This window comes from Sceloporus occidentalis, unplaced genomic scaffold (assembly GCF_023333645.1).
Source record: "Sceloporus occidentalis isolate IW3139 unplaced genomic scaffold, rSceOcc1.0.p SCAF_8, whole genome shotgun sequence".
Classification (NCBI taxonomy): domain Eukaryota; kingdom Metazoa; phylum Chordata; class Lepidosauria; order Squamata; family Phrynosomatidae; genus Sceloporus; species Sceloporus occidentalis.
The window spans coordinates 11,274,476-11,301,454 of NW_028316988.1; the positions used below are offsets into that span (position 1 = coordinate 11,274,476).

General features: G+C 57.2%; 2 protein-coding genes across 16 annotated transcripts in view; one reads left to right on the forward strand and one right to left on the reverse strand.

The window, feature by feature from the left end:
- Nucleotides 1-429: 429 nt before the first annotated feature.
- On the reverse strand, nt 430-19,362 carry LOC149307877 (cholesterol 7-desaturase nvd-like). Its single transcript, XM_089536824.1, has 9 exons — nt 19,044-19,362; nt 18,452-18,805; nt 6,434-6,622; nt 5,836-6,014; nt 5,358-5,483; nt 4,886-5,005; nt 3,920-4,096; nt 3,172-3,366; nt 430-514 (listed from the first exon to the last, which is right to left on the reverse strand). The coding sequence occupies exons 1-8, from the start codon at nt 19,360-19,362 to the stop codon at nt 3,205-3,207; spliced, it is 1,626 nt and encodes a 541-aa protein (XP_089392950.1). The 3' UTR covers nt 430-514; nt 3,172-3,204.
- Nucleotides 19,363-20,947: 1,585 nt separating this feature from the next.
- The window catches only part of GRIN1 (glutamate ionotropic receptor NMDA type subunit 1), a 30,221-nt gene continuing 24,189 nt past the window's right edge, over nt 20,948-26,979 (forward strand). For 4 of the 15 annotated variants that reach the window (XM_089534571.1, XM_089534572.1, XM_089534569.1 and 1 more), the window contains exons 1-4: nt 20,956-21,403; nt 21,837-21,971; nt 23,342-23,518; nt 26,688-26,750. In XM_089534571.1, the coding sequence (XP_089390697.1) occupies nt 21,155-21,403; nt 21,837-21,971; nt 23,342-23,518; nt 26,688-26,750 (624 nt within the window). In that variant the 5' untranslated portion in view covers nt 20,956-21,154. Of the gene's footprint in view, nt 21,404-21,836; nt 21,972-23,341; nt 23,519-26,687; nt 26,751-26,979 lie in introns of all 15 variants that reach the window. The other 11 variants (XR_016282084.1, XM_089534567.1, XM_089534562.1 and 8 more) reach the window with 10 other exon arrangements.

Here is a 26,979-nt window from a genome sequence, read left to right on the forward strand (position 1 = left end):
GGTCTTCTGTAGGTTTTCTTTCCCTCTTCCTCGCCCGTCCCGTCCTCTCCGCTTTCTGGTGTATCACAAATGGTCCTCTTTTGGGGCCCGAGCGTCAGATTTCTCCGTCGGGCGAAGCAGGGCTGGGGGTGCCGTTCCCGGAGGGCGAGACCCCCGTGGTGGCAGTGGGTCGGCCTTCTCCCTCAGAGGGGCTGACCATGGCAGCTGGCACCATGCGACCTCCCAAAAGCACTTGACCGCTTCTGAGCCTGTCGTCTTTATGTTCCGTGTTCAAAAAATAGCTGGCCCTGCAGCGGTGGTTCTTCAGGCAAGGCCCTCCTCCCTTGGAAGAAGGTAAGATGGACGAGGCGCGTGGTGCCGACAGCGGCCTTTCTTCAGGCGTGTCTCCCTCCTTTAGGCTCCAAAAGGGGGGCAGGGGTAGCAGGGGCACGTTCAGCCCTGGCAGCTCCAAGCTGACAGCCATTGCTGTAAAAAGCAGGGTAGATGGGGGAGTCTAACAGCCTCCAGGTTCTGCCTGCAGTCGGGAAGAAAGCAAGCGTTCACTTGTTCCAAGGGGGCTACTTCCACTTAGCCACCTGCCACCCCCCCCCCAAAAAAAAAAAAACCCATATCTGCACCCACACATGGCTTTCCTCCCTCCACTGAGCCACTCTGCAGGAAACAACTGCAGTCAGGACAGCGGTGCCGTGGCCAGAATGGCTCCGGTGGCTGGGCAGAGAAGGCTCCCACTTCTGGGCCAGCTCTTTGGCTGCAGAGCCTGGCTTTGTGAAGCAGAAGGGTCAGGTGTGTGCCAGGGGGGCAGCAGGAGGTCTGCCCCATTTATCCCCATTTCCTGAGTTGGAAACTGACCAGTTGTGTGGAATACACCAGGCCTTGTCTCTCTTCCAAAGCAGAAGCCATTCCCAACAGGGGCAGACTCTGCAGCTGCGCTTGAGGAGAACTGGCTTAGAAACAGAACCCTAGAGTTGGAAGAGACCCCAAGAAGGGCCCTGATCCAGCCCAACCCCATTCTGCCATGCAGGAACTCACAATCAAAGCACCCCCCATTGACAGATGGCCATTCAGCCTGTGTTTAAGAACAACCTCCAAAGGAGAATCCTCCAGTAGGCTTCTCCAGTAGGGCCACCCGCCCTCACACCCTTTTCTCTCCTTCGGTGTAGACCTCCCCCCACCTCCCCAACCCTTGGGTCTGAAAATGCTGTCCTGGTAGAGGGTGTTCTGCAGCCCAAAGCCCCTCTTCTGCTGGGGCAGGTAGCTCCTGCTCAAGAGTTGGTGCTCCATAGATGAGTGGAGCAGACCACCTGCCCCACACTTGGCCCCAGCATCAAAGGCAGGCAGGGGGGCCTCTTAGGGAACATGGGGGGAGCCAAAAATGCCCTTCCTCAAAGCAACAGCCTTCTCCCAAGCCTCCCCATCACCCTGTCCCCTCTTGCAGACCAGGGCTCGGTGGGCAGAGGTTGCAGCTGCCTTTGGTGGAAGACCCTGCGATTGAGGGGTAGCATGCAGTTGGGACCCTTGTCGGGGGCTGAGCCCAGAGGAAGGTGGCAAGGGGGGGTGGGCGCAGGTGGTCAGCCCAGCCTCACCCCAGACCTTCCCGGCCAGCACAGCCCCTTCCACTGGCTGCCATTCCAGAGAGGGAAGGGGCTGCTGCTGTTTGAGAATGGTGGCCAGCCAAGGGTCCCCATCCCTTGGGCTGCACTCTGCAGGAAACTGGTTGGCTGCTGTGCTGCCCTTGAGGGCCGTTGGAATGGGCTTCCAGGCAGAGAAGCCAGTCTCACCAGGAGCAAGTCCATTCCCCCCCCCCCCCCGCCCCCAAATGTGTGTGAATGCATGTGTTTGTGCTGCCATTTCAATTTCCATGGGGAAGAGAGGGAAAGGGAAGGATGGAGGAGATCCCTGCTCTTTGGGCACCCCGCTTGCCCCTTCACCGCCGCCTTTGCCGCCGTTCGGGGTTCCAGGCAATATCAAGGGAGGACGCCGCGGAGGGCGCGCTTCTTCTCTACCTGAGGAGTCACAGAAATCTAAAGGTCATCTTTAAAAAAATTACAGAAAAAGTTTAAAAAATATATACAAAAATATTTTTTAGGCCAGAGTTTTCTACAGGTATTAATGAATATTTTTCTTAATCCTTATAAGTTTTACTGTGTTTAATATTTCTTAATACCGGTAGCATTAATTTATACTTTTGTAGCGACACACTATTTTTATAAAAATGCCACCACTGGCTTGTCTTCATGATGGAGGGGGCGGGGGGGGAGGGAGGGGGAGAATTTGGGGAGGGGCACCGGCCCTCCCCCCGAACCATGTACTGTATTTAAAAAGAGAAAGTTATCTACTGTCACGCTTGCTGTGTGTTAATAAACAAGAAACTCTTGGTTTAGTCTTGTCTACAGTGGTGTCGCCAAGGAATGGTTTCCTGGCTAAAGTGGGGGGAAAGGCTGGCCTTTCCTTCCAAAGGGAAAAGAGACCCCAACGCTTGATCATCCTCAGTGTCTTTGGATGGGGGTCTGGGGGCTGAGCGCCTGCCTAGGATCTGGCTCAGCATTTTGGTGTGTTTTTACTTAATGGTTTTTACTTAATGGGCTTGCTGGTTGAAGGAGGGCTGCTCAGAGACCGAATGGCAGCAAAGTCCTCCTTGCTTCCCTGTGGGGCGGGGGCAGAGTGGGGCACCAATTTCGGAGGGTTGGCTTGGTGTTGCCCAGAGTCTGGGACTTGCTATCCAGTAGGGATCATGTCCCACAAAGGAAAGAGAGGCAGCCTCACTACTCCTGAGATGTATTTGCAAAGACACACAGGAACCCAAAGGCACACATGCACCCCCCTTTTCCAAAGACCCAGGTAGGAGCCACCCATGCCAGCCTCACAAGGCACATGGTTAATTTCTCGTGAGTCTGAAGGCTTTGGCACCGGCCTCAGCCCTTCTGTAACCTGCAGCAAGTATGGCACCTCTTGGGGCACTACCAAGCACAAACTGATCAGGCCCTTTGTGTGCAGCCCCTTCCTCACTTCTACATCCTCTGGGGCTAGGAGGGGACAAAAGCACCCCCACACACACGCAGCCCCCACCCCCAACCAAAGGCCTGGTGGCATCTGCAGCATGGTCCATCGAAGCAGCAGTGCTGAAAATGCAACTGCCCCGGACCACCCCCGGGGCTTAGGGGCCCTCATCACCTTGAGCTGGGCCAGGAAAGGCATTGGAGGCCGTCACCAGTCCAGGCTGGCTCTTGGGCTGGTGGCCCTCATGCCGTCCTTGCCATAGAACTGGGCATACCAGCGCCGGTGCCTCTGGATCGGCCCATCCTCTTTCACCAGCAGGGGCTTGGAGAGATATTTCTTGTTGTTCCAGATCATTACGTCCCTCTCGAACTGGGGAAGAGAGAAAGAAAAGGAGATCAGAACCCCTGCAGCCCATATGCCCAGAACCAAGGAATCCACATTGCACTCCAGAACTAGAACAAATGTGTTAGTCACAGGCTGAGTTCAGGCAAGGCTTTTACTTTGATGCACTTGGGGAGTGGGGCTGCAGTGCCATTTACTATCTGGCCCCCTCGAAGTGCCTTTTGCCCCTTGGCTTCTTTAAATGGTGTGTAAACCTGCCCTTGGTACTTGCTTCTCTGAAACACAAAACACAGGCAGCTGGAGGAAGGAGCCAAGGGCCAGCCTTGTTGGCTGCACAAAGCCTCCCCAGGACCTTCCGGAGTCCAGATTTCTCCCTTGTCCAGAGGGCAAGGCAGACCTTTGGGTCCTGGGTGGGAGAGATGTAGGAAGGAAACACAGGCAAGGAGCATCCAGGACCTGTGTGTGTGGGAGGGGCGGGGGTTGGCAGGACAAAGAGGGGCCTTGTTCTCCCCATAGAGCCATGCACATAAGAGGAGCCAAAGGCCACCTACCCACCCACCTCCAAGCTCTCCTCCCTTACCTGGACGCTCTCTGCCCACAGGATAAACTTGGGAACCAAGGCTGGGATGTTGCGCTGGTAGTACATCCGGTGGACCACCTGCTGCAGGAGGGGCTCCACGGGGGTCACGCTTTGGATGATGACCCCTTGACCCAGGAAAGGGTGCTCAAAGACGATGAAGACTAAGGCAGGCCCCACCTGGGTAAAACAAGAGGAGGGTGCTGTCAGCACAGAGAAGGGCACCCTGTGTCCTGCTTCATGGAGGGTGCCCTTCAGAGGCCAGAGGGGTCTCTGGTCCCAAAACTATGCCTGGGGAGGAGGCATCTGGCCAAGAAGCCACTCTCCTGACTGGCCACAGGAGCTTCCCTTGGGGCCTCAGGCAGTGGAGCCCCGCTCAGCCGACTGCTCATAGCCAATTTTGCTCAAAGTACCACCTGGAATGGGCTTGGGCCTTTGGTGCTGCAAAGCAGGCACTAGTCCACTGAGCTATTGAGGGGAGGGGGCCCATGGGCCCATGTTGCTGGAAGAGATAGGATGAGGATGAGGATGATGATTAGTTTTTAATTATATAGCACCGTAGGTCTTGCACAGCACTTTACAAAATCATAAAAAAACATAAAACCTGCCAATGGCTTACAATCTAAAATATACAATAAATATAGCTATAAACTATCTAGCTATAGGAAAAAGGAGGGAGGAAAGGCAGGAGAGAATCTGGCTGACCAGAGGAGGGCTTCTTCCACCGTGTCCAGCCAGCCTTTTGGCTCATCCAGCCTACGGCTCCCTCCCCAGGCAGAGAAAGGAGGATACATACCACCCCCTGCCCTGCCCTGCTCCCAGAGGGGCACCCACCTGCTCGCACTGGGGCTACTCTGCCACCAAGTACCTGCCTGCCATCCCCTTCCCTTGCCCTCACTCCTCCCAACTTCTCTGGACGGGCACCACCTTCCCCTTGCCACACTCCCCTTGGCACTCAGCGTGCCATACCTGCCTGACGTTGATGACCAGGTCCAAGAGGGAGAAGCGCTTGCCACACACCGTCACATGATGCTTCACAAGCAGGCGAGAACAGTGCGGGTCTGGTTCTGGCTCCGGCTGCCACTCCGCCTGTGAGAGAAAAGAGTGGCCCAGGTGGCAGGGGCTTCTCACGATACAGAGGGACTGTGTGCCCCTTCCCTTGGCCCAGGGGACCCTGCCCCTCAGTGGGGTTTCCAGATAGTATTTTTCCGACATTCCCCACACGTCCTGGACTCTGTCGCTTGATCCCTCTTTCTCCCTGAATGTCATAGCTGTGAATCTTCCATCTGCACCAACGTCACGGGGGAGTCTGTCTGAAGCCCATCCGATACCAGCCAGCCAAACAGGAGCCCCAAAGGGCAGAATCCAGCTGGACCAAAAGTGGGCTAAAGCTGCCACACTGGAAGAGCCCAATTCCCAGAGGAGGGTCCCAGTTACCCACCTGCCAGTGATGCTTGAAGAAGGCCCAGAGCTGGGAGTTGCTGAACCGGAGGTCTGTTCCACTCAGGATGGAGGGGCCATGGACAAAGGCAAGGTGGGCCACGTCAGCTGCGTTCTCTGGGATTTCCTGTCATGGGGAGGGAAGGATAAATGTGGGGGGGGGCACTACCCTCACAAGCCTCGGCACTGCCCTCTTTGGGACTGCAGATGGTGGTGGTAGCATCTTTGTCAGACAGCGGGCATTCTGCTTTTGCCATCCCCATGGTGTGAGTGGCTGCAGGGGTCAGAGCCTTGCCACATCCCACATTGTGCACAAGCTCCAGGATTACCTACCCACCCACCCCATGGAGGAGGGGGGCACCCGCATGCCCAGCTAGTGGAGGATGGATGGAGCAAAGATCACAGCCAAAGGGGGCAGGGACAAGGAGGCAACTCACACCAGCAGCCATGCAGATTATCATCCACCCACCTGCCCCTACCTCAATGTGTGCACTGACGTAGTGCTCAGTGATACCACGGAACACCCACTCGTGCGAGAGAATCTCCTTATGCTCTGGGACTTGCCAGGTTGGGCCGATGCCATCACAGTGGTACCAGACAACGATCATGCCGCCAACCTCGCATGACGGCCATACTTTGACCTTTGCAAAGCTGGGCACTGCAGGAGGGGGGGGGAATTAGCATCAGAGAGAAATGGCTGCCAGGCTGGCTGTTTGCCCTCAGAGCCTCAAAGCTGTCCTGAGGGATCCAAAGTTCATTTCACAAAAGCAGCACAAAACTCTTCTTCTGCAAAAGGTTTGACCGATGTTTGCCCCATAAAGTTCTAGCCAGCTAAGAGATGCCTCCTGTTTCCTCCTTCCACCCAAGAACCCAGGAGGCCTCCACACCCCACTCCACTCCACTGACCTCCCACAAGGGCAACCCAGGGGCTAGCTGAGTGGCAGCGCTGGAAACCCTGGCCCTGGGCCCTGGTGGGGGCTTTTAGGCGGATGGTCCTTTCACCAACTGCGAAGGCCCCCCAGCAGCAGATCTTGCAGCTCTTCAGCCCTAAGGCCCACGGTCAGCAAAGCCTCTCACCCTTTTCGGCATAGGGGATCCGCGTGCACCTGCCGTCCTCTCCATGAAACTGCCAGCCGTGGAAGGGGCACTCGATGCAACTGCCCACCACACGGCCCCCGACTGCCAGGTTGGCCCCCAGGTGAGGGCAGTATGCGTCAACCACATGCGCTCTCCCATCCCAGTCCCGGAAGACAGCAAACTGCTCCCCTGTGGAAAGAAGAATGGAGAGAAAGAGGGTGAGGATGCATCAGCCTCCCTGGTCTCTTGAGAGAGAGTCACCTGCCAAAGCTTGGAAGCTGGAAAAGCCAGAGGTGGTCAGAGCACGTCTGGTGCCCTCTTGGTCTGGGGCAGGGGGAAGAGGAGGAAGAGGGCACCTGGAGGCCTCTGGGCACTGCTGGGCAGGGAAGGCCTTTCAGCAGCAGCCACCGGAGGGCGCCCCAGTTCCAGGCAGGACAGCTGGGGTCTGGTGGCCTCAGGGCCACTGGTGCCCCAAGGAAGCTGCGCAGGGGCTCCTCTGGGCAGGGGCAAGGGTAGCAGCTGCTCTCCCAGATGGTTTCTGGCCATTCCTGGCCCCAGCTGCAACGCTTTCCTCTCACCCATGAGTTCATAGAATCATAGAGTTGGAAGAGACCACAAGGGCCATCCAGTCCAACCCCTTTCTGCCATGCAGGAAACCCAAATCAAAGCATCCCCGACAGATGGCCATCCAGCCTCCGTTTGAAGACCTCCAAGGAGGGAGACTCCACTACACTCCGAGGAAGTGTGTTCCACTGTCGAACAGCCCTTACTGTCAGGAAGTTCCTCCTAATGTTGAGGTGGAATCTCTTTTCCTGCAGCTTGCATCCATTGCTCCGGGTCCTAGTCTCTGAAGCAGCAGAAAACAAGCTGGCTCCCTCCTCAATATGACATCTCTTCAAATATTTAAACAGGGCTATCATATCACCTCTTAACCTTCTTTTCTCCAGGCTAAACATCCCCAGCTCCCTAAGTCGTTCCTCGTAGGGCATGGTTTCCAGACCTTTCACCATTTTAGTTGCCCTCCTTTGGACACGCTCCAGTTTCTCAATGTCCTTTTTGAATTGTGGTGCCCAGAACTGGACACAATATTCCAGGTGGGGCCTGACCAGAGCAGAATAGAGTGGCACTATTACTTCCCTTGATCTAGACACTATACTTCTATTGATGCAGCCTAAAATCGCATTGGCCTTGTTAGCTTCCGCATCGCACTGTTGACTCATGTTCAACTTGTGGTCTACTTGGACTCCTAGATCCCTTTCACATGTTGTCTCCTTAAGCCAGGTGTCCCCCATCCTATATCTGTGCGTTTCATTTTTTCGCCCTAAGTGCGGTACCTTACATTTCTCCATGTTGAAGTTCATTTTGTTAGCTGTGGTCCAACTTTCTAGTCTATTCAGGTCATTTTGAATTTTGATCCTGTCCTCTGGAGTATTAGCTATTCCTCAGTTGGTTTCTTTTCTAGTTCAAAGACATAATGGAAGAAGAAATAGCCTGCCTTCTCTTCTCCTTTCAATTTGTGAAAAAGAGTCATAGTGCTATTGTGTTCAGAGACAGGGCCTTGTTAGTCTGGAATGTCTGCATGCAAAGGGGTCTGGCCCTACTATTGAGACTAACTGTGCAAAAGATGGTGAAGTGTAAGCTTTGGCAGACTTGGCACTTTTGTATTAAGCACTATTAACATCTCAGAAAAGTTTTAAGTTCAGAAAGGAGAAAATTTGCCCCTCAAACCTTAGGACCACCGAAGCAGACCATGCCCCTGTGCAGATCCAAGAAATTACTTTCACCACCACCACTAGCAGCATCCCCCTGAAAAGAAGGGCACAAGTGAGTCTGGAGGTGGAAACAGCCAGGAAGAGGAAGATCTCAAGGGGCAAGCTTTGCTCCTGGCCAGAGCCAGTGGTGGCTGGACTTCACCCAGTTGCTCTCATTTTCTTCCAGGTATGAAGACATTTTGCTTCCTAACTTGTCAGAAGATCTACCCTTGGAGCTAAGCCTGGCTTTTAAAGCAGTCAGGTGAGAGAGAATGAAGAGGGGATCTTCCTGTGAGCTTAAAAAAGGGGGCGACACCAGACTTCCAGATCAACAAGGCCCTGGTTTAGGGGTCCCTCTGCATCCAGAAGGGCTCAGGATTGTCCCTATTTTGCTATAGTGGGAGGGAGAAGGGCTGTGGGTGTTGTGCAACAGCAGTGGCTCTTAGAGCCCCCCAAGGGTCCCTGCCTGGGGCCCCTCCTGGTGTGTAGGCCCCTCCAGCTCTGGCAAAAGGCAAAAGGGAGGGCCTTTGTTAAGTGAAGAGGTGTGGGATGAGGCAGATGCCAAGGAGAGATGCCAGCTGAGCCTCCAAGGAATACTGCTTTCCCCAGGGGACTCTTTGAAGAATTTGGCTTCTGCAGAGCATGTTCCCAGCTACTGCGTGCCAAACTTGTGCCAACTGTTGCCTCTGAAGCTGTATTACCCCAAGGCACTGAAGCTGCCAGTTAGCACCTGCCTCTGCGTCCACAGGCAGGAGAGGACCAGCCCCTCCGGAGCACCAACCGCTGCCAGGTGCGCAACCAGCTCCACTTGGCACATCTGTGCCCCAAAAGTACATTGAGGCGGGGAAGGAATCCCTGTCTTTAAAGTCTGTCTCACATCCCACTGCTTGCAGCTGGTTTTTTTTAATTTCTTCTTCGTGGTCTCTGCGAATCATACAAATGGGTTTTACTGCGCCTGCGCAGTGCTGTTCGGAAACTTCTGGAATCACTGGGCAAAGTTTACTTTGCAACATATAGAAACTTTTTGGCGGTAACTCCGCCCACCTGTTATAAGGCCCCTGCCTTCCCGCTCTTTCCCCAGTTCCTTTTTTCCGCCACGCTAGCTGCTTCAGGGAACTTCGCTCGCTTTAGCTTGCATTTGGAATCACTTTCGTTTTTGACCTCAGACCGTCTCTTGACCATTCTTTGTCTCCCGCCCCTGGTAACTTCGAACTCTCGGACTGCTGACCTCGTTTCTGGACTTTGCCTTTCAACTTGTCGACTTCGGAAAATGCCTGCTCCATTTAAGAAGTGTGATGTTTGCGGGGGCAAGGTGCCCATCCAGGATCCTCACTCCTCCTGCCTTCTCTGCTTGGGCAAAGAACATGACACAAAGGCTTGCCCACTCTGCAAGTCCCTCTCATCCCAGGCTCGCAAGAACCGTGAGTCCCGGCTGACTTCGGCCATTGCTCTGGGCAAGGTTCAGGAGGGAGGCCCCCGTCCATCATCGGCTCCTTCAGCTCCGCCGGCTGCCTCATCTTCCCGGGCGAACGTCTCCAGCGTGGTGTCTGCCCCACCGATGGCAGGTTCGTCCACCACCACCGATGTGGCCCGTGGTTCACGAAAACCCAGTGCCACCGACAAGCCCTCCAAACACCCCCACAAACAGTCGGGGTCTGAGGGTACCGAGCCCAAGGAAAAGCCCGGGAGAAAGCTGTCCCCGGAGGGCTCGCGCGTGAAGGAGTGTGCGGAGGCCTCGTCGGTCCCGACTCCGTCCTCCAAGGCCTCTTCGAAGCCATCTCGACACGCCTCCGAGCGGCCCGAGACGGGTGCATCCTCGTCAGGAAAGACTGCACCGGTGGAAAAGGCTAAGACATCTAAGCCTCAATCCACAAGAGCTGCCGTCCTGCTGGACCTGCCGGACAACCCGTTCTCCCCCCCCCCGAGGATCGGGTCGAGACACCACGGTCGTCCAAGAAGAGGCACCACAAGGACACAACTGAGGGCTTGCACCAAAGAGGCCTAAGTCTTCCAAGGACCACACCGGGTCGGAGGTTTCCTCCAAGGGAAAGGAGCACGCTTCCCACAAGCAGCGCTCTCCGGCGAAGAAGGCTCCAACACCAACCTCTTCGCGCCCCAATGGCTCGTCCACCTCGCATGCAGCCACTGTCCTGGACACCCCGCTACCGTCGACGGTCGACTTTGCCAGTGCCGATGAGTTGCCAATTGGGCTCCCTCGGAGATTGTCACCTTTGCCTTCCATCCACTCGGAGGTCGACGAACCGACGGAGAGGGACACTGACATGTTTTTTGACCCCGATTCCGGGAGATATTACATGTCAGTGCCGAGGGAGACTGCCTTCAGGGAGTTCACCCGGCTCAACCTACGCCCGGTGGCCCCCCAAGATGACGAGCCTGCCCCTTCCCATGCGACGGCCTCAGCCTCTGCACCGTGTCGCTCCCCCACAGAGCTACCGCCCTTGCAGATCCCGGCGCGCTCGGCGACTCGAGTCAGGGTCCCGGACATCCCGCTCACCTCTGACACCGACTCTGAGGGGGAACCCTTGCTGCCGTCGGGAGAGCCTTCCGACGACGATGACACCTCCATCCAGGCGTCTCCACAGCGGATGCACCACCCGGAGCCTTCCTCCCCCACGGATGATGTGTGCTCTTTTAATGAGCACATCATTAAGATGGCAAGGGCCCTGGACATTGAGCTCTCCTACCCCGAGGAGGAAGCTCGGGATCCTGTGGAACGTCGGGTACATGGCCGGGTGCCCACACCCCCCTCCATCCCGTTGCTGCCCTCCATTGAGTCCATTGTCCGGAGGTCGTGGGATACGCCAGCTTCACTCGTCGGATCCTCAAGGAAGATTGAGTCCCTCTACCGGATCTCCCCTTCGAGCTGCTCTTGGTTGGCCGATCACCCCAAGCAGAACTCGGCAATTGTAGAAGGGGCGCAGCAGGGCTTCGTCCCCAAGCAGGCAACTTCTCCAGTCGACCGGGAAGCGAAGAAGGTAGATGGTCTGACCAAGAAGGCCTACTCGGCGGCAGCCCTCGCAGTCAAGGCCATCAACTATAACGCCTGCATGGGGGCGTACATCCAGACACTCATGGAAGGGATCTCGCCACTCGTCCCGGACGTCCCAGACGAGACCCAGCGACGCCTGGTAGAGATCCGTGATGAGGCCCATTCGATCGGCAGCTGGCTCATCACTGCCTCCAGGAATGTGGCTGACTGTGCAGGACGGGCGATGTCGGCTTCGTTGGCTCTGCGCCGGCATGCGTGGCTGAGGGGTTCGGACCTCAATGCCAACGTCAAGTCAGCCATAGAGGACATGCCCCTGGATGGTAGCGGCCTCTTCCACGCCGAGACCGACGAGCGCCTGAACCGCAAGTTCAGAATGAAGGCGGCGGCGAAGAAGCACGGGATGTCATCGGCTCCCATCTCGCCCTTCAGAAAGAGGCAGCGCCCGTGGCAGCCGCAAGGTCAGTCACAGGGGACCTTTCAACAAGACCGTCAACCTCAGCAGCAGGGCTCCCAGAGACGCCGGTACCCCTCTCAGTCCTCCTCCTCCTCTGGCCGCCGCAACTTTCCTTCCCGGTACCGAAAGTCCCGCCGGCAGGATACCGACTAGGGGAAGAAGAGAGCCTGAAGGGTTGCAGCGCGCTTCGTCTCTCCTTCCTTTTTCTTTTTGGACATTTTGAGGCCCTTTGTTAACACCTGGGCCTCTATAACATCGGACTCGTGGGTCCTCAACATCGTCCGTAGGGGTTATGCCCTCGAGTTCCAAGAGCTCCCCCCAACTGGAGCCTTCATGTCCACTCCCCCCTCGGACACCCTTCTCGACGAAGTGCGCACTTTGCTGGACAAGGGAGCAATCTCCCCTTTATCACCTGACCAGTCCTCCAGGGCCTTTTTCTCCAGGTACTTCACGGTACCGAAGGCGGATGGGGGCATCAGACCAATCTTGGATCTGAGGGAACTCAACCTTTTTCTTGAATACCGTCGGTTCCGGATGGTCACCTTGGCTTCTATTCTGCCGCTTCTCCACCAGGGCCTGTGGTTCGCGACGGTCGACTTGAAGGATGCCTACTTCCACATCGGAATTCGGGAGTCCCACCGGAGATTCCTCGCCTTCGCCGTCGGCTCCACCGCGTACCACTACAACGTGCTCCCCTTTGGTCTTGCCACGGCCCCGAGGGTCTTCACGAAGTGTATGGCCCCGGTGGTGGCATACCTTCATCAGAGGGGCTACAGAGTCTTCCCGTACCTGGACGACTGGTTGTTTCCCGCCGATTCACAGCACGAGCTCCGAGAGGCGGTCTCATTCGCCTTGCACCTTTTGGACTCTCTCGGACTGGTCGTCAACGAAGAGAAGTCCCACTTCACTCCGACCAGACAGGCCAAGTTCATCGGAGCCATCCTCGACTCCCGACAGATGCTCCGCCTTTCTCCCTCCGGACCGTTTCCAGGTGTTGGTGGCATCGTTGAGGCCTTGCACCTTTCACAGAAGAGTGAGGGCCAGAGACGTCCAGGTGGCGCTGGGCCACATGGCGTCGACGACGTTCGTGACGCCGTGGGCAAGGCTTCGCCTCCGACCACTGCAGTCCTGGTTCCTCTCAGTCTTCTCTCCGATGGAGGACCCTCCTTCCAAGTGGCTCACGGTACCGAGACCGGTGGCCGCCTCGCTGAGATGGTGGCTGGACGGCCACAATGTCTGCATCGGGATGCCCTTCCATCAACCTCAGCCGCAATTGACTTTGATGACCGATGCTTCCCTGGAGGGTTGGGGCGCCCACCTGCTCGACCTGGTTGTCAAGGACAAGTGGTCGGCCCAGGACAAGCTTCTCCATATCAATGCTTTGGAGATGCTCGCAGTCGAGAAGGCCCTGAGGGCATTCGAGCTCACTGTCACAGGCAAGGTGGTCCTCCTCAGGACGGACAACACTACCGTGATGTATTACATCAACAAGCAAGGAGGCACCAAGTCCAGGACTCTGCTCGAGATCACTCTTCGCATCTGGGACTGGTGCATCCAGAGACAGGTGCTCCTCCAGGCGATGCACCTCCCAGGAGAGGACAACGAGTTGGCAGATCGCCTAAGCAGGTCCTCTTCTGTGTGCCACGAGTGGAGGCTCCATCCGGAGACGGTGAGCGACCTGTTCGAGCGGTGGGGAACCCCCTGGATCGACCTCTTCGCGACCGAGTGGAACAGCCACTGTCCCCAGTTCTGCTCCAGAAGGCAAATGGACGGATCCCTCGGAGACGCGTTTGCCTTCCTTTGGACGGGAGAGCTGCTTTACGCCTTTCCTCCCTTCCCTCTCATCATCAGGGTGGTGTCCAAGATGACAACGGACCGTTCGCATGCGATCCTGATCACCCCGTGGTGGCCGAGACAGCCTTGGTTCGCATCCCTTCTCCACCTCTCCAGGAGATGCTTCCTCTGCCTCGACTTCCGTCCCGACCTGTTGTCGATCCAGGACGGCCAGATCCTGCACCCGGACATCGAGAGCCTGCCGCTGGTGGCCTGGAGGATACAGCCCTAACCGACCTGCCGGAGGCGGTGAGGACGGTGATCCTGGCTGCAAGGAAACCTTCCACCCAGCAGTCCTATGCCCTGAAATGGAAGAGGTTTAGCCTCTTCCTTGACCGAAAGGGCTTGTCTCCTGCTCAAGTGTCCACTCCAGTGGTGCTGGAGTTTTTGATGGCACTTTTGGATGAGGGGCTGTGCCTCGCATCCATCAAGTGCTATCTATCTGCCATTTGTGCCAAGTACCAATTCGGGGGGAGGGCTTCCTTTTTCAGGGATCCCTTGGTGAAAGGGTTCCTTAAGGGATGTGCCAACTTGCATCCTCCTGTGTCGGTACCGGCGCCGGCTTGGAGCTTGGAGGCAGTACTGTCCGCGCTCCAGTCCAAGCCCTTCGAGCCGATGGCCACAGCGGACTTGAGACTACTGACTTGGAAAACCGCTTTTCTTGTGGCCATCACCTCTGCCCGCCGTGCGGGCGAACTCTGTGCCTTGCGGAGGGACCAACCCTTCCTGAGGTTTCACAGGGACAAGGTGGTCCTTCGGACAGACATTACTTTCTTGCCTAAGGTTGTGTCTGCTTTCCACATGTGCCAGGACATTGTGTTGCCTACTCTCGCATCCAACCCGACTTCGGATGCGGAGCGAAGCCTGCACTCTCTTGATGTCAGGAGAGCACTGGCTTTTTACTTGGACAGAACTGCTGCCTCCAGTCGCTCCGAAAGACTCTTCCAGTGCTACTTGGAGCCGAAGAAAGGGTTGCCTGTGTCTGCGCAGAGGTTTTCCAAATGGGTGGCCGGTACCATCCACCTCTGCTATGAACTTTTGGGCAAACCTCTCCTGGGCAGGGTTCGGTCTCATTCCACAAGGGCAATGTCAGCATCCTCTGCATTCCTGTCGGGGATTTCCTTGGAGGATGTCTGCAAGGCTGCTGTCTGGTCCCAACCTCTGACTTTTATTAAGCATTATAGGTTGGACACCAGAGCCATCCGAGACGCAGCTTTCGGGAGGGCTGTGTTGGTTTCAGGGTTGCATTAACTGCACTACTGATGGTTTGTGTTTCAGCGCTTATGTACATATGCCACTGTTTCCAATTTGTTAAATGTTGGTTTGCACAATTTCTATGGGACTGGTCTTGCACGACCTTTTGTTCCCTTCTCAGGTCTAGCAATGTTATTGCTATGTTTGGTCTGTGCTTCAACAAAAGACTGACTCTTTTTATGGTTCAAAGTGTTTATTGTTCCAATAAATACACCTTTGGTTTACCATAGCTGTGGTTTCAGGACACTCCCTCCGCCGCATACCTAAGCTTGTCAGTCTAAACCCATTTGTATGATTCGCAGAGACCACGAAGAAGAAGGACAGGTTGCTTACCTGTAACAGTATTTCTTCGAGTGGTCATCTGCGAATACATACAAATCCCACCCGTCCATCCCCTCAGTGTCCTGCTCTTATTGGCTCTTTCCATCGCCTGCTTGGCGGAAAAAATTGCGGAACTGGGGAAAGAACGGGAAGGCAGGGGCCTTATAACGGGTGGGCGGAGTTACCGCCAAAAAGTTTCTATATGTTGCAAAGTAAACTTTGCCCAGTGATTCCAGAAGTTTCCGAACAGCACTGCGCAGGCGCAGTAAAACCCATTTGTATGTATTCGTAGATGACCACTCGAAGAAATACTGTTACAGGTAAGCAACCTGTCCATTATTATTATTTACATAAAACAGTAAATAGGAGAAAAGAGAGAAGCCACATGAAAGCAAATCCCACCTCTGTGCAAACTCAGTCACAAAACAGGCAACACTGTCTGGCCGCAACAGAGACTCTGCGAGGGAAGCTGGCAGCTGGGGCTCCAAAGCCAAGTCCCTCTCATGCATGGAGCTGTAATCAAACCAAGGAGGAGATGCCCAGTGGCAGAAGGTCCCACAGGCCTGACACTGCCATCAAAAGTGGGCCAGCAAGAGAAGTCTGAGTACCCAACTTGTGAGGGGCAATTAGCTTACACTTAGTGCATTGGTAAGTGGTATAGAATTGTACTAGCTATTGCTATAGCTCTTGGATGCCCAAATGTTTGCCCAGATGGGGGACAATGAAGCATGGGAGCACAGAGGTCCCTAGCCCACCCCTACTCTCATGGGGGCCTGGTCTACCCCCTGCGTCTGGGCACCCCTGCAATGCCCTCAGGCCTGCCCCATTTAGTCCCAGCTGTGGGGAGGGGCCAAGTAGCTAGGATCAGGCCAGCCTGACACATTCCCAAATCAGTGCCAAGGTGTGCCAAACTGGGTTCTGGGAAGCCCTGGAGGCCCAATTTTGGCAGTTGCTGACTGGCAGAGGCAGCCAGGAGGAGCGCGTGATCCAACATGTTCAGGCGGCAGCATCCCCAATGGCTCCCGAGTGCGCTTGGCACCCCTACTCCCCACACTTACACACACTCCCCACACTGCTCAGAGCAGCTCCATTGCCAAGCAGGCCTTCCAGCGGCAGTCTGCACACGTCCAGAAGCACAGTGGCTTCACAGGCAGGTCAGGAAGGCACCTCTCTCTTGCACTGGCAGCCCTCCTTTCTCCAAGAGGTGACCCAGGCGGCGCACAGAAAATGCCACTGGAAATGCCACCTTGAGTTTTTATTTCTACAAAACCAACAATAACTTCTAGTCCATACAATTCCTTCAGTTTTGCAGATTAAAAACCCTAGCTTCTCCTCTCCTTCCTTCCTTCCTTCCTTCCTTCCTTCCTAGCCACTGGCCTTCATCAGGGCCGGTCATGCCCACCCGCCTCGCCTCCTTCCCTTACGAAGCCCCTGAGCCACAGGCCATGCTTCATGCACTCCACAGCCACCACCTGAAGCTTTATGGATGGCTGTGTGCCTCCGGCTGCCACAGAGCAGGTGAGTGGAGGCATAGCCAGCCCCAGCAGAGGGGCAAAGGCTGGCCCCGCATTCCCCATAAACACACACACACACAGAGGCCCCTGCGGAGACAATACCGCTGCTTCTGCCGCCTCTCCTGAGGCCCGCCTTTGGCTCCAGGATTTGCAAGCAGGCAAAGAATGGACCCAAGGAGACTGGCCAGAGAGTCCCACCCTCGCCCCCTCCAAGCATATTTCCTTGGGGAGAACAAAGAGGCAAGAAGGGCTTATCAGCTGCACTACCAGCCCTTTTTTCCACTGCTCCCCCCCCCCCCCCGCTATATGGACGGACAGAGAGACCGACAAGCGCCTGGCATCCCTCCCTGCCCACTCCCAGCCCCCAGCTTGGCACAAGGGGCTCAGCCCTCCACTCCCCAGTTCCTAGCTCACTCCAACCTCCAAGGCAGTCTGCAGCCTAAGCCAGGGGCCATCTGCAAAATGGGGCGAGTGGCCTGCCTTGCTGTCGTCGAGAGGCACTGGCTGTTGACCAGACCCAGTCATGCCACGACCGCCTCCCCTGCCCTTGCCCTCGGGCCCCAGGGCAAGCCCCTTCCCAGCGGGGTCAAGGCAGGCCGGGCCACATGCTTCCCTCCATTGCCTCCCACTGTTTGTGTTCGACTGTGGGCTCCTTGCAGGCTGGCTTTGTTCAGCCCTGGGCACTCGTGCATCGGAGAGAATCACCGTAAAAGCGCGCAGGAAGACGAGGCAAGCCGCGAAAACCACCCTGGAATCAGAGCTGGCACGAGGGAGGGCTGCCCCCAACCAAGGCCCAAAGGGCCGGGGGTCCCGAGGGCAGCCTCTCTCTGGGACACGAGGGAAGTCCCAGCCCTCACTAAGAAGCGCAAGGCCCGGCTGGCAGGCCTTGCCCTCTTGCTGGACCTCCCAGAGTCATTGGCCCAGACTGGCCCTGGCTGTCAAGCGCAGGGTGCTGCCATGGGTCCCGGCCTGGCTGAGCCAGAGGGAACGTGGGGCCCACCAGGAGGATGCCACGCCTGCCTCGGGCAAGCCCTCTCCGTCCCCAACCAGCTTTTCTGGCTGGGCCACAAGATGGGGCAAGGCAGTGGAGGAAGGGTCACCGGGGGCAGAGAGTCCCTCCTCGCCCGAGGAGTGGCGGCACTCGCCTGGCAGCCGTGCCTAGTCCTCCAGCCCAGAGCAGCCGAGGGGCAATAAGGAAAAAAGGAAGTGGCTGGGCCTTTGGGTCTGTCCTGGGCCCCTTCAGGCCGCCAAGGGACCCAGGCAGGAGGGCCCAGCCCAGGAAGGCAGGCAAGGGCCCCTGTGTAAGGCCAGAGCAGGGGCCGGAGCGGGCTGCCTGCGCCCAAGAGCACTGCCGCCCCCATCGTCCCCAACACACCCAGGAGGCCCACGGAGCAGCCTTGCCCTGGGATTCTGCCCCAACCCCTCACCCCCTCTCTACCTGCCTCCGGCCCTTGTCAGTCCCGCCTGCTGCCCAAAAGGGCTGCTCCGCCTGGCATCTCCTGGCTCCCTGGCACGGAGGGTAGGGGCACACAGAGACCCTCGAGTGGGGCCGAGGAGGTGGGCGCCAAGGGAGCCCTCGGGGCTGAAAGAGTGTCCCCCGAGAGAGCCAGGCCCAGGCTGGCCAGTGGGGATGGCCCTCTGCCCGCCCGAAGGGGAGCCAGCCTCAGGGCCGGGGCTCTGGGCCTTCCTCTCTCTCTCTCTGCCCCAGTCCAGCCCCCAGGGCTCCCTCCTCTGCCCCTCGCTTCGGGCTGCAGGCGGCTGTCTCTCGGCGGGGCAGAGACTGAGCCCCGGCCTCTTCCTCCTCCTTGGCTCCCGAGGCAGAGAAGCTCCTGACGGCGGGAGGCCTCCCGGGCCCTTCTTCCTGGCGGCTGCCGGACTCACCCAGGGCGGCCAGGCTGCGGGCCTCTCCGGGGCGGAGGCTGCGGGACTCGAGGAGGCAGAACCAGCCGTTAGGGAAGCGGGGCGGCATCGGGTGGCCTAGGCGGCGGCCCCGGCGGGCGCGGCGGGCGGACTGGGCCCTGCTCCAGCCGGGCTCCGGCAGGTAGCCCACCGCCTCCGGGCCCCGCAGCAGCGCCAGCGGGGAGGCCCAGCGCCGCCACAGGCCCCAGAGGCCCAGCGCCAGCAGCGCCACCGCCGCCCAGCCCCACGCCATCGCCACCGGCAGCAGCAGCAGCAGCAGCGGGAGCAGGGCCGCCGCCAGCCCCACGCCGCCCTCCCGCCCGCCCTCCCGCCCGCCTTATAGCCCTCCGGGGCGGTGCCCGGCCCGCCTCCTTCGCCGCCTCCTGCTCCTGCGGAGGGCCAACTGAGGGAGAGGCCGCCGGAGCCAGGGCCCCCAAGGAAGGCCAGCCGGCGGGGGAGCCAGGGAAGCCGGGCTGCTTTGGGCCCCTCTCTCAATGCCCTGCGTTGCTCCCAAGAGGAGAGCAAGGAGGGCACGGAGCTCTCCGGCGGGGAGAGGCTTTGGATCAGGCCCGACTCCGTCCGGGCTCCGGAGGGCTCTCGGCTTCCTTGGCGATTTCCTCCCTTTGACTTGGAGGGAGCTGCCCTGGGGCTGGCTTTAGGAGGCCATCTGCCTTGGGCCTCACCCTGAGGGAAACGCTGGCTTCCCAGGAGGAGAAGGCCTCGGGCCCCGGAAGAGGGGAGCAGGAGGGCCAGGGCCAGGCCTGCTTAGGGCCCGGGCAGAGGCCTTCCCCTGGAGGCAGGAGGAGCCTTGTCCTGGCAGCTTTGGCCAAGGAGCAGGGCAGGCAAAGCGGCGGCCAGGGGCCCCGGAGGCCCTCCTTGCTCCTGGCAGCCATGTTCCCTCTGAGAAAGAGCCGGAGCGGGGATGGAGGATGCTGGGGAAGGAAGGAGGGCTCCGGACAAGGCCCGGGAGAGTGGCCATCTGCAAAGGGCCCAAGAGCCCGGGCCTCCCGCCGCCAGCCGCCTCCACTACTCTCCTTTCGTCTTTAATGCCGGCTGGTTTGTTCCCAAGAAGCACATTGAGAGAATGTGGGACACGGCGCCGTTGCCATGGCAACCTGCTCTTTTTAGCGACGACGTCAGCGGCATCAGGACCAATCTGCAAGGAAGGATTTGGGGGGCAAGGGACCGAAGCCCTCCCCATCGGCCCTGGCCTTGTTGCAGGTCTGGCCAAAATGTGGGGGGGACTCTGCCCACCAAAGACTGCTGCCCTTCGCCTGCAAAGAGGAAAGGGCTCCCAAACAGAGACAGACCTCTCTACTGCAACCCAGGCGTGCCCCCCACTAAACAGCCCCCAGCATGGCCTTGGGAACAGTGGGGGGCCCCTGTGGGTGTCTCATCTGCCCCCATGTCCCTCGAGGCACACGGTTGCCCACATTCGGTTCACAGCAGCATCTGCAGAATGTGGCGCTCTGCTCTTATCCGGTCCGGCCCATGGCCCTGAGATCGGGCCCAAGGCCTTGGGTCTGTGGGTCCCCTTCCCTTCCCTGGCTCAGCAGTTGACTGGGAGGCCGACAGAACAGCAGCCGATGGTTTCCAGTAAGGAAAAGACTGTAGCCCAGTTGAATGGGCCTCTGCCAGTCCCCCCCCTTTGCTCCTGCTCACTCTTCTTAAAGATGGGGCACAGGGCAGGCTCCAAAGCCACCGAGGGCTCTGCAGGGGTCTACCTTCCTCAGCCCAGGCCCAGGCCCACTGGCCTCTGCAGCTCAGAGGGCCTCTCTCTCGGCAAAGACAGGCTTCCCCTTTGGGAGGGCCGTGGGGACTGCTCCTTTCTGGCTCCTGGCCCTCTCTCCTGTCCCCTGCCTCCAGGAGGGATGGCCATGGCATCACTGGGCAGAAGGCAGCGTGGCCTGGCCCTCTGGGGCCTCCTCCTCCTCCCCGTGGCTCCTGCAGCCTCCCCTTCCAGCCCTGGAGCAGAGAGACCCAGGGAAGCATCTACCCAGGAGGCCAGAGGAGAGAGGGAGCCTGCCTGCTCTGCCTCCTAGAAGGAAGGAAGGGAGGAAGGAAGGGAGGCTGCCCTTTGAGCCCCCCCCCCACCCCCCTTCTTGCCCCTCAGCTGCCCAGCTGCCCCTGCCTGGCTTCCCCGGACCTTCCTTCCCTCCCTTCCTCCTTCCCTCCCTCCTCCCCCTCTTTCCTCTCTATCCCTCCATCCTTAGCGCCCCAAATCAGGCATCACCGCATCACAGTTGCAGACTGCGCCAAAAGAGAAGCATCAGCATCAGCCAAGGCCTGGCTGCGGTGGGTCTGGGGTCTGTGGGGGGGGGTCCCAGGTGGCCCCCTGCCCCTTATTTTGCTCTCATCTCTGTCCTGGGGGAAGAGGGAGGGAGAGATTGTTCCAGAAGCTGCTGCTGCTGCTGCGGAAGGTGGGGGGTGGGCGGGAGTCCTCCCTCCTTTTCTCGGGAGCCCCTCCTTCCTTCCTTCCCTCCCTCCTCCTCTCCCTATTTCCCAATCCCCCCCTCTCTCTCCTTCAGCACCGCGGACAGCGGCGGCGGAGGCGATGGGCAGCAGCATCATCATCATCATCATCAGCAGCAGCAGCAGCCGCCTGCTCCGGGTCGCAATGGCCGGCTGAGCGCTTTCCGGAGGGTCGGGGGTCCGGGGCCCGTCGGGGGCCTCCGCGGGGCGGCCATGCGGCTGCTGCTGCTGGGGGTGCTGGTGTGGTTCTCGCTGGCCAGGGCCGGGTGCGAGCCCAAAGTGGTGAACCTCGGGGCGGTGCTGAGCACCAAGAAGCACGAGGCCGTCTTCCGCGAGGCAGTGGCCCAGGCCAACAAGCGCCACGGCGCCTGGAAGATCCAGCTCAACGCCACCTCCGTCACCCACAAGCCCAACGCCATCCAGATGGCCCTCTCTGTCTGCGAGGACCTCATCTCCAGCCAGGTGGGTCCAAGGCGGCAGAGAGAGAGAGACAGACAGACAGACGCCTAGCCCCCCAGGGAAGCCAAGGACCCCAGCAGCCCCTGAAGGAGGGTCCTCAAAGGGAAGGGAGGCCCCGTCCTCCTGCCCCCCGCACCCCCCCAGAGCCCCCGAAGCCCCCCAAGAGAAGGACCCCCCCTGCTCTGCAGGGAACGGCCAAAGGCTGCCCAGGCACAGGCTGCAGAGGAAGGCAGTCTGGAGGTCTAGCTGACTGGCCAGGTCCCCCATGCCACCCTGCCTGAAGTCTGGGAGAGGGAGCAGTGGGGTGAAGACCCCCAGCGAGACTTGGTCAAATACCCTCCTTCCAGTCTGGACATGCAGTTGCCAAAATCCAGCCCCCGCACGGGTCCCCTTGACTGCCACCTGTCAGTCAATAGCGATCTGCTGTACCCTACAGGTCTACGCCATCTTAGTGAGTCACCCACCGGCTCCAAATGATCACCTCACGCCAACACCTGTCTCCTACACAGCCGGATTCTATAGGATACCAGTCATTGGGCTGACCACACGCATGTCCATATATTCGGATAAGGTAAGTCAGTCATCTTATGGTTATTTGCCTCTGTGTGTCTGGCCCCGGGGCAAAAGGGCAGTCCCCTGCCCACAGGCGCCTACAGTCCAAATGCCGAAAGTGAGAGCTATCAAACAGAGACAGAGGAGGAAAGCCAGGAGCACCACGTTCTGCCAACAGCATCATCCTGCAAACCGAGGGTCTGCCCATTCTGGGAGTCAAAGGTGAATGGATAAAAAACATTCCTGAACGGCCGAAAAGATGTGTCCAGTTTATCAGGCAGCAGACTATACTACAAAGTCCTGTGTTTTAATGGGAGTCTTGGTAAACCTAACGTCATCTGAAAAGAGAGAAAGCTGTGTGCAGCTGAGTGAGGGGAGGGGGGCGGAGGGAGGGGGGACCTTTGGGGTGCCTTGCTTGGCCCTGAACACGCCCCCCCCCCAGGGATGGGGGACCCAGGCATTCAGCAGCAGCATCCCCCACATGAATTAATCCCAAACCTGACCTAGATGGAGATGGGTGGATTCGTGTCCCTCCCTCCCTCCCTGGCAGCTTCCCAGCCCAAAGACCAACCGACTGCGCACTGCGCACATTGGCACAGCAGCAGCAGCAGCAGCAGCAGCCTCCTTCCCCACTCCCTGACTGCCACCGAAAAGCAGCAGCAGCAGCAGCCACCGTGTGCCCGCGCATGTGTGCAATGGGGGACTGGCTCCCGAATGCCAGAGATGCCGCTGGTTGTTCTTGCTGCTGCTCAACTGTGGCCAGGGAATGGAGTCTCTCAATTGCCTCGTGTCAGTTTCTATGGGTCAGCTTGGGGAGGGGGGGTATGTTAACCACTGGCTTCCATAAATGCTTTTTGTTCTTTTCATTTGTATAGCAAAGCTGTGCTATACCACTATTTAATGGGGTGGAGTTGAGAGGAAATTGGTGTGTAGACACACAAGTGAGTCCAAGGACATACCTATGGACCCCCTCCCCCCCCCCCCGCAGCCTCAACATTGGGGTGATTCAGATCGGCTATTCAAGGAAGGACTGATAGGGATTGTTGGGCACTAAATCCCCAGCTGTGATTAGCAGCAGGAACGAAATGGGCAGGAGATGCAAATGGACCTGAAGAGCTTCCATGGCAATTGGCAGCTCACATCTGGGGGAAACTAGTGCTGTAATTGCGTGTTCTTGTAAAAATAATTGCCACCAACTAGCTGAGAAGCAGGAGGATGCCAGAGGACAAGGGAGGCATGGACCACGCTGGGAACCATGGATCTGGGAACCACATTTTCTGGATTCTCTGTGACAAAATGGCCCCCCAAAGCCACCTAAGGCCAGCGCCTGAAGCACTGCTGGCTGCCCTCCGCTTGCTCACGCTGCGCCCCTCTCTCTCCTTCCTGCAGAGCATCCACTTGTCCTTCCTGCGCACGGTCCCCCCTTATTCCCACCAGTCCAATGTCTGGTTTGAAATGATGCGCTTTTACAAGTGGAACCACATCATCCTCATCGTCAGCGACGATCACGAGGGGCGAGCGGCCCAGAAGAAACTGGAGACCCTTTTAGAAGAGAAAGAATCAAAGGTCAGTATCACACCTGTCCTGCTGTCTAAAATGTTGTTGTTGATACGGCAAAATCTTTTAAAGTTTCAGACTTGTATGTATGTATGTATGTAGATTTCTGTATGTAAAACACCTTCTTTCTTCCCATTGTTAACATGACTAACATTATGCTTTAAGCATCAACAGTGTCTCTTGAGTAGTACCTGACAAAAGTTTGTACTCTTATTCATTTCACTTGCTTTGCCATGATCGAAAATCTCCTACATTGAAACAAAACAAAACAATACAAAAACCAGCAACAACAACTGTGAAAGGAGGGGAAGCATAACCTGGAGCTCTGCAAATCCCTGAAGGACAAGGAAGGCAGCCTGGCTCCTTAGTGGAAAACGCGCATGCCCTCCCTTGGGGAGTGACTGGGGTGCGACTCGGGGCCCCTGGAGAGCCCCTTGGGCCAGAAGAGAGGGAGCAGGGGTCGGGGGGCAGGCGAGAGCAAGAGACAGGGCCAAAGAGCAGCCTTGCTGGCCTCCTCCCAGGTTCCAGAGCCTCAGTTCCCTCTGGCTCAGCCTGGCTCTCAGACACTTGGCCTCAGGCGGCATCCCAGCCTTGCCTGCCTCACTTTGGAGGGCCCCCAATGGCCTCCCTCCCCCCAGTCTCTAGGTCCATCTGACTTCCAGTCCTTCCTGGACCACCTGCAAATTCCGACAGGATTTGTGCCTTTGCCAGGCATTCACACCAGTCCCCCCTCACTACTGATATCCCCCCCCCCCATATGTCCACAATAGAAGTCCCATCATGTCTGGAAAGAGAGCATGCAGCATAAAAGAAGAGCCACTGCTTGGTTCATAGTATAGCCTTTGGCCGCAGTGATCGGAAAAGGAAACTTGGAAGATGGCAAATTGCAGCAATTAATGTGCCTTCAATCAGCCTGATGCCACACAGGGACCCCACAAATCTCACAGGGTTTTCTTAGGCAAGGAAGACTCAGAGGTGGTTTTGCCAGTTCCTTCCTTTGAAATAGAGCCCACAGCCCCAGGAATTCCCTGGCAGCTTCCCATCCTAGTACTAACCAGGGCTGACCCTGTTTAGCTTCCAAGGTACCTTCTGGGTATTTAGGCATGGGGCCTGCCAATAACCCTCTGTCTACTCTTTGCCTTCTCCGCTGGAGCAAGTGGATGGCATCCACACACTTTGCCGGATTTCCTGGGTAGGAAAGTCAGAGCTGGTTGGACCATAAAGAAGAATCCCATGATGATGTGTGTGTGTGTGTGAGGGAGAGAGAGAGAGAGAGAGAGATCATGTCCGAATGCACACAGAGTGCTAGCACAGTCCTTGCAGGTACTTGTAGGGCAGCCTACACATCTTTTCCTTGAAATGCTCCTTCTCCTTGTCAGTGCTGGAGCAGAGTCTTCCTTAAGGAGCACTCAGTGATGAACCCCCTGCCAGCCCCACCTCTGCTGAAAAGAGAAATACACCAGAGGCTGTCATCCTCCTTTTACAAGCCCCGTGGGGTGTCTATGAGTCCCTGGCTGGGGTCAGGAGAGAGCTGCCTCCTGGGAGCACCAGTGGCACCCAAAGGAGTGGGGTGGGGTGGGGTGGGCACTCCCAGGACCGGCTCCATGCCAGGGCCTGGCTCAGAGTTTGGGTAGCAATGCTCCCTCGCTTGCTCAGTGGGGAGGCAAAATGGGGCAGCTGGCTCCAACTGCCCAGGGCTGCAGCTGGCAAAGATTGAGCAGCACCTTGGAAAGGCAGGGTGGGCTTCTCTTCTCCTCCTCCTCCCTTGGCACCTCTCCTTTCCTGGGCCTGCAGCTTTCCTGGGGACTCCCCTTCCTAGGACCTGGCCCTCCTCTCTGGATAGGCGCCAGCACCAACCACCATCACAACACCACTAATGCTGCCATGGCAAGGCACCCGTGAGCCATTTTGCCTGTGCTCTCTATGAGACCATGGGTGGGAAAAGGGGACACGCTAGTCCCCATTCTTGGGCCAAGCATCAATGGCTAACATGCTCAGACCCCCACATTACCCAAGAGCTGCCCCTCTTCCTCTGCCCCCAGCCATGTTCTCTGCAAAAGGGCCTGTCCTCCACTGACTGGAAACAAAGACAGTGCCTGTCCTTTAGCTTAAGGACACAGCAGGAAACACGGCTGCCCCACATTGTGTTGCCAGCAGTTCCCAATCGAAATCAGCAGCTGCAGTATGTGAAACGGCCATCTGCCCGCTGCATAGCACCTTCCTGTGAGTGGGCATGCTGTTAGGACCATGGGCGCTAGAGCCAAGAGGCAGCAAGGCAGCCATTTCCCACCAAAAATAAATGCAAGTTCACACTGAGAACGACAACACAGTGACAACCCCACTTTCACCAGCCCTCTCCCAAACATAAAACCAGTAGGATAAAACAGAAATCACAACTGACTCTGAGCAGGTAGGGCCAGCAGTTAGTTGGGAGTATAGGGAGCCCCTGTAGTAACCGCTTGTCTTTTTAAAGATGCCTGGGTAAATTAATTACACGTCAGTGAAGCAGCGGAGCCATTTTGAATGGCACAGAAAAGCTGCCATCTTCTGTGGGATGGAAGGTTATAGTTTCAGATGGCACAGCCTCTTATACTAGCATACTAAGTCCAAATTCACCTCAAAAAGAAATAAGTATGGACTGAACTGAAATTCCAACCCATTATTTAAAAGTGATCTCCCCCTTTTTGATCAACTGGAGGGTGGTTGGACTGAGTCCTTTCACCAAGGGGAAAGAAATTCTCTCTCTCTCGCTCGCTCACTCACTCACACTCACTCACTCACTCACACACACACACACACTCCTGCTTTGTGGGTCAGTCAGCCCAGACGCACGGCCAGGTTCTGCTTGTCCCTGACCCAGGCTAATACTCAGATTATACAGAGGGTTACAATGGAGGCTTAGCACCGAGCGCAGCTGCTTGCATCCGCCTCGAAGTTTGGGGGCAATGGGAGAGAAATAGTGGCAGCCAGAGTCCAGTGGCGCCACCGGCCCTTCGGTCCCGCAGCCCCCCTGCCCCTCCGGCCGGACTTTGCCTGCTCCAGAGTTATTCGGCCCCCTTTTCACAAACAGTGGAGGAGGAGTTGGATATTGGATTGCTTTACTACACGTCATTTTTTTTCAACTGTTTATAATATTCTTCTGTGTCTACATATTTTTTCTGTGCACATTATTCATCAGAGTAAAAAAAGGAACTATGACAGCCTCGAACAACTATCCTATGACAACAAGCGAGGACCCAAGGTATATTTGCATGGACAATGCACGCCGCCCACCAACCTAACTAGCAAAATGATGAACTTGGCCACAGGCACAAAATAATCATAATAATCATAATAATAATAATCATAATAATAATCGTAATAATAACCGTAATAATCATAATCATGATGATGATGATGATAATCTAATTGTAAAAAAGAAAAGAAAAAACTAAAAATCAATTCCTTTATCTACCTACCTACCTACCTAC

Coding starts and splice junctions, on each gene's coding strand:
- LOC149307877 (XM_089536824.1), bottom strand. CDS start 19,362: ATGGCTGCCAGGAGCAAGGAGGGCCTCCGGGGCCCCTGGCCGCCGCTT. Junction 5,484..5,835: donor ACGTCAGTGCACACATTGAG/GTAGGGGCAGGT, acceptor TCCCCATGACAG/GAAATCCCAGAGAACGCAGC. Junction 4,097..4,885: donor TGGTCATCAACGTCAGGCAG/GTATGGCACGCT, acceptor TGTTTTACCCAG/GTGGGGCCTGCCTTAGTCTT.